Below are 5,197 nucleotides of genomic sequence, written 5' to 3' on the forward strand. Positions count from 1 at the left end.
CTGGTTTGAATTGCAAAAAAAAAAATGTGCAAGAAAAAAATATGACTTCAGGGCTTGAACCTGAATTAAATATGTACGTGCCAATAAACAAAGCGACTTTAGCTTCTGCACCACAAATTAACTGCCACGCGGCCTTCTTAATCGCAAATTTATTCGCTTCGCTGTGGGCATGAAATAAGTCGATTTCCTTAGTAGTGTGCCGAAAAATCTTATGAAATTCCTCAGTAGTTTGGTAAGCGCAGAAATAATCTGAATTCCTGTCCTAGCGTGGTAAGTAAATATAGAAACCCTCCACTCGCGTCACTCGCGTGGTAAATATCTGCAATTCCCCACTAATGAGGAAAGGTGTTATGTATTGAATTTATTGGCTTTATTAAGTGAAACTATATTACTGTTATATATATATGTATGTAACGTGTGTGTAAATGTCGGGATCCGAGGGACAACTTGTTCGGTGGATGTCTCTATTGCTTCTGTGCTTTTCTCATACATGACACCCCTTAACACCCAGAGGCGGAGTAGAATTGTGGGGCCTGTCGGTCGCGCTTCGATCTGCGCGGTTCTTCCGGTGTTGGCGATGACGAGGCGACAGGCTGTAGATTCGTTGATGGCCCTGGCGATTGAGTCTCCACGACGTGACCAGAAGTACTTGAATCAACTTCATCAGATGATTGGATTGTGCTGGCTTCGACGTCTTCGGTTGACAGTATTTCGCAGTCGGAATCTTCTGATGCCACCCGACTACGAAGCTGGTCCTGATGTCGTTTGATGACCCTAGAGTCGTTCAACCGAACCTCATAAGATATAGGCCCAGTCTGATTTTCCACCAGGCCCTCGATCCATCTCGGGCCCGTCGAATGATTACGAACCCATATTGGACTGCCTGAAATAAAAGGTTTAGTACTGACAGGGTCGGTGACCTTACCGTAAACTATTTCGTGAGGTTGAATTTTGTCGAAATAAGTTTTCAGCTCACGATTGAACAGTAGCTCTGCAGGCGAGCGGTTCGTTGTTGAGTGCGGGGTGGTGTGTTGGTTGAACAAATATCTAGCCAGGCTGAGATCGATGTTTATGCCAGGCTCTGCTTTCTTCAAATAATTTTTGGTACTTTGAACCATTCGCTCCGCCTGCCCGTTTGTAGAAGGATGAAACGGCGCAGAACGGATATGTCGAATTAGATTGTTCTTCATAAAGTTCTTAAACTCCTCAGATGTGAAAGCTGTTCCGTTGTCCGACACGAGCTCATCAGGTAGCCCATGCGTGGCGAATATTTGGCGTAACACCTTAATAGCGGCCGCTGACGAAGTTGAATTAACGACGGTCACTTCAAGCCACTTAGAGTAGGAGTCGATGAGTATGAAGAATAATTTGCCCGAAAAGGACCTGCGAAATCCACATGCAGGCGGGACCATGGACGTTTTGCAGATTCCCAGTGGTGCGTTGTTGTTTGGGGTTGATCGTTGCGATTTTGCTGACATGAACTGCATCTCTTCACAACGAGTTCGATTTCCGCATCGATGTTCGGCCACCACACATAACTTCGAGCAACGGTCTTCATTTTGACGATGCCAGGATGTGGTGCATGAAGAGTTTTCAAAATAGACCCTCGAAGAGTAGACGGAATTACTGCGCGGTTTCCCCAAACTAAACATCCTCTATTTGCACTGAGTTCAGTTCGACGGCAAAAGTATTGGTACATCTTATCGGAGCGGTTGATTTTGCTGGGCCACCCCCTTAACACTCAGTTGAAAACTTTGGAGAGCTCCGGATCCTTAGAAGTTTGAGAGGCAATCAGCTGCGCGCTGACAACTGGTTTTGCCGATATTTCTATCATGAGAATGTCTTCGGTCGTCGTAGACTCTGCTTCAGACAGCATTGGACAACGGCTCAAAAAGTCTGCATTGCCCATTCTAAGACCAGCGCGGTGTACCAAATTGAAGTTGTACGCGCTGAGAAAAATTGATCGACGAAGCATTGTGTTCGAAATTACGTTGGGGACCGGTTTTGGTGTGGTGAAAATTCCCAAGAGTGGACGGTGATCGGTGACAAGCGTAAAAAATCTGCCATATAAGTAGTTGTGGAATTTTTCCACTCCAGAGACGAGGGCGACTGCTTCCCTATCTATCTGTGCGTAATTTCGTTCTGCCTTCGACAGCGTCCTTGAGTAGAATGCAATGGGTTTCTCCGACCCGTCTGCTAACCTGTGGCTGAGAACTGCTCCGAGTCCGTACGGCGATGCGTCACAAGTGAGCACTAACGGCAAGTTCTCATTGTAATGGATAAGCACATTCTCTGATGCGATCAGCCTTTTAAGCGTATTGAAATCTGTTTCGTGTTGCTCTTTCCAAGACCATCGAGCACTTTTGTCGAGCAAGCGGTGAAGCGGCTCAACGATTGTTGCTTTGTTGGGTAAAAAGGCGTGATAAAAGTTGAGTAAGCCCAGAAACGCTTGGAGTTGCTTCTTGTCCTTTGGCGATGGTGCTTCATGAATGGCCTTGATCTTGTCATGTGAGGGTCGTATACCGAGATTGTCCAGTTTAAACCCCAAAAATTCGATAGATGGCACACTGAATTGGCACTTGTCCTTGCGCAAACGTAGTCCGGCCTTGTCGAAACGTACAAATATTTGTTCCAGTCTATTTGCGAGCTCATCTTCCGATTTACCCATGACCACGATGTCATCAAAGTACGGCAAGACGCCAGGAATGTTTTGCAAAACGTTTTCGATGCAGCTTTGGAATATACCGGGTGCTGACGAGATGCCAAACTGCAGCCTGGTTACCTTGAATGCGCCTTTATGCGTTGACACGGTTTGCAGGAGTGACGAACGCTTATCAACCACGAGCTGTTGGTATACCTGTGCCAAATCAATTTTTGCATAAATCGATCCACCTTCAATCGAAGCCAAAAGCGTGCTAACGGCTGGAATTTGATGACAGTGTGGCTTAATTGCCTTATTCAGCGTCGATTTGTAGTCACCGCATATACGGATGGAACCATCCTTTTTTACCACGGGCACTATTGGCGTTGCCCAATCGGAGTATTCCACAGGCTCCAAAATACCTTGACAACATAAGCGATCGATTTCTTCTTCCACGGGCCCCTTAATGGCGAAGGGTACACGGCGTGGAGGCAGTCTCACGGGCGGCACCGCCGAATCGATTTGTAAAGACACTGGTGGTCCTGTGTAGCGACCAAGATCTGTTGAGAATAAATGATCGTATTTCTTCAGAATGGCTTTGATGCTGAGACCACTGTTGACGGCAAAAACTCCTTCTATACGTATGCCCAGTGCATCGAACCAGTTACAACCAACAAGATTAGAGCCACCACTGTTTGCGATGATTAGCGGCAAGTTGTCAATTTTACGGCGGTTGTAATAAATTGACACATCGATGATCCCCTTGACTGGGATGTGGTTGCGTTGGTAATCGCTAAGATCCAAATCACACTTGGAAAGATTTGGCCTTCTGTTGGACCAGACGCTATTGAACGTAGATTCTGTCATGATGGTCACAGGCGACCCAGAATCCACTTCAAAAATACATGTGCTGCCATTAATCGTAACTGAGATCGACTTCTTCTGATTGACCAAGGGCGTGATCTGATTGACATTCTCTCGACGAGATGATTTTTTCCGCATTGAACCTGAACGAGCATTTGTTGAGTTGGATGAAGACGCTCTGCGTGAATTGACATTTGACGCGCTGCGGCAGGCTCGCTGCAGATGCCCCTTGACTCCGCATGCGTTGCAAAGTGATTCACGATATGGACACTGCTTACGAGGGTGTGATCCACCACAACCATTGCATGACAGCTGCTGGTTTCTGTTGACGGCGTTTTTTGTTCGTGTACGAAAACGGTTGTCGTTGACAACATTAACTGGTTCGCTGGGGTGCCTCATAGCCATAGCACTGATGGCTGCTGCCTCATTCGAAAGTGCACGTTCGATAACCTTTTGCACTGTTAGATCCTTTTCTGCCAGTAAGCTTTTCTGCAGTCCTTCGTCCTTCATGCCACACACAAAACGGTCGCGAAGCATGCGGTCGAGCGCCGTACCGAAGTTGCAGTCCACTGCCAATGTGCGCAATGCTGCGATGTAATTACTGACAGACTCGTCCGGATATTGATCACGTTTGTGAAAATGATAATAGGCCGCAATTTCGGATGGACGTGGTGAAAAATGGTTGGTTAGAATCGTTTTTATATCGGGAAGATTCAGATTACTAACCTGCTTTGGTGACGCCAATGATGCCAAGAGGTCGTAGAGTGGCGCTCCGGCCAATGTGAGGAATGCTGCCTTTTGACGACCTTCCTCTTGTACATCATTGGCCAGAAGGAACAAATCGAAACGCGCCATATACGTTGACCATTTATTTGGATGATTTAAATCAAATGGTTCCAAGTTCCCAACTCCAGCCATGTTGACTCGTTTGACTTCTTGCAAAATAACTCGTTCCGTCTTCACAGTGAATGTGCTGCTATCAGTTGAGGAATGCGAATCACCGCTACTTTTTATTTGCTTGCCGTTACGATCCATGTGCTCTCAACGAGAGCTGACTTGCGACTTTTTGTTGTCTGATCCAATTTTTATGACCTCAAAATATTCTTTGCGAATAAGGCGACTTAACACAAGGTTGTGTGAATGTCAGTGCATTTTTGTATTTGCAAACGGTTCCTGCACATTCAATGTCCTTGTTGTTGTGCGCCGGTAGGTTTTGTCGTTATGCTTTGTTTCACTTTTCGAGTGGCCTACGCGCATTACGTACATATATATAGTATATGTGTATGTTGTTTTTATTATTATGTATTATTGTACATATCCCATCCTCGTCGCCAGTGTTATGTATTGAATTTATTAGCTTTATTAAGTGAAACTATATTACTGTTATATATATATGTATGTAACGTGTGTGTAAATGTCGGGATCCGAGGGACAACTTGTTCGGTGGATGTCTCTATTGCTTCTGTGCTTTTCTCATACATGACAAAAGGTGAATTTGAAATTACCTTAGTATGAATCTACAAATTAGTACTCGAAAAAAGCTCATTTAACATTTGCTCCTTCTCATTGCATTAACATTCTCTGCTACAAGTCTTTCAAATCTCAATTGTACTAAAAAAAGCTCACAGTAACATTTGCACCATTAACATTTGTACCAGAGAATGTTAATGCAATGAGAAGGAGCAAATGTTA

At 45.1% G+C, this 5,197-nt stretch overlaps 2 protein-coding genes across 2 annotated transcripts; both read right to left on the reverse strand.

The window, feature by feature from the left end:
- Positions 1-500: 500 nt before the first annotated feature.
- On the reverse strand, positions 501-1,652 carry LOC129250325 (uncharacterized protein K02A2.6-like). Its single transcript, XM_054889958.1, has one exon. It carries the CDS (start codon positions 1,650-1,652, stop codon positions 501-503), a length of 1,152 nt encoding a protein of 383 aa, XP_054745933.1.
- Positions 1,653-1,741: 89 nt separating this feature from the next.
- LOC129250326 (uncharacterized) lies at positions 1,742-4,540 on the reverse strand. The gene has a single exon (XM_054889959.1). It carries the CDS (start codon positions 4,538-4,540, stop codon positions 1,742-1,744), a length of 2,799 nt encoding a protein of 932 aa, XP_054745934.1.
- Between the last annotated feature and the right edge of the window lie 657 nt (positions 4,541-5,197).

Source organism: Anastrepha obliqua, chromosome 6, assembly GCF_027943255.1.
Source record: "Anastrepha obliqua isolate idAnaObli1 chromosome 6, idAnaObli1_1.0, whole genome shotgun sequence".
In the NCBI taxonomy this organism is placed as follows: Eukaryota; Metazoa; Arthropoda; class Insecta; order Diptera; family Tephritidae; genus Anastrepha; species Anastrepha obliqua.

What these genes read in the sequence shown, in the direction of transcription:
- LOC129250325 (XM_054889958.1), bottom strand. Translation starts at nt 1,652, where the DNA reads ATGTTTAGTTTGGGGAAACCGCGCAGTAATTCCGTCTACTCTTCGAGG.
- LOC129250326 (XM_054889959.1), bottom strand. Translation starts at nt 4,540, where the DNA reads ATGGATCGTAACGGCAAGCAAATAAAAAGTAGCGGTGATTCGCATTCC.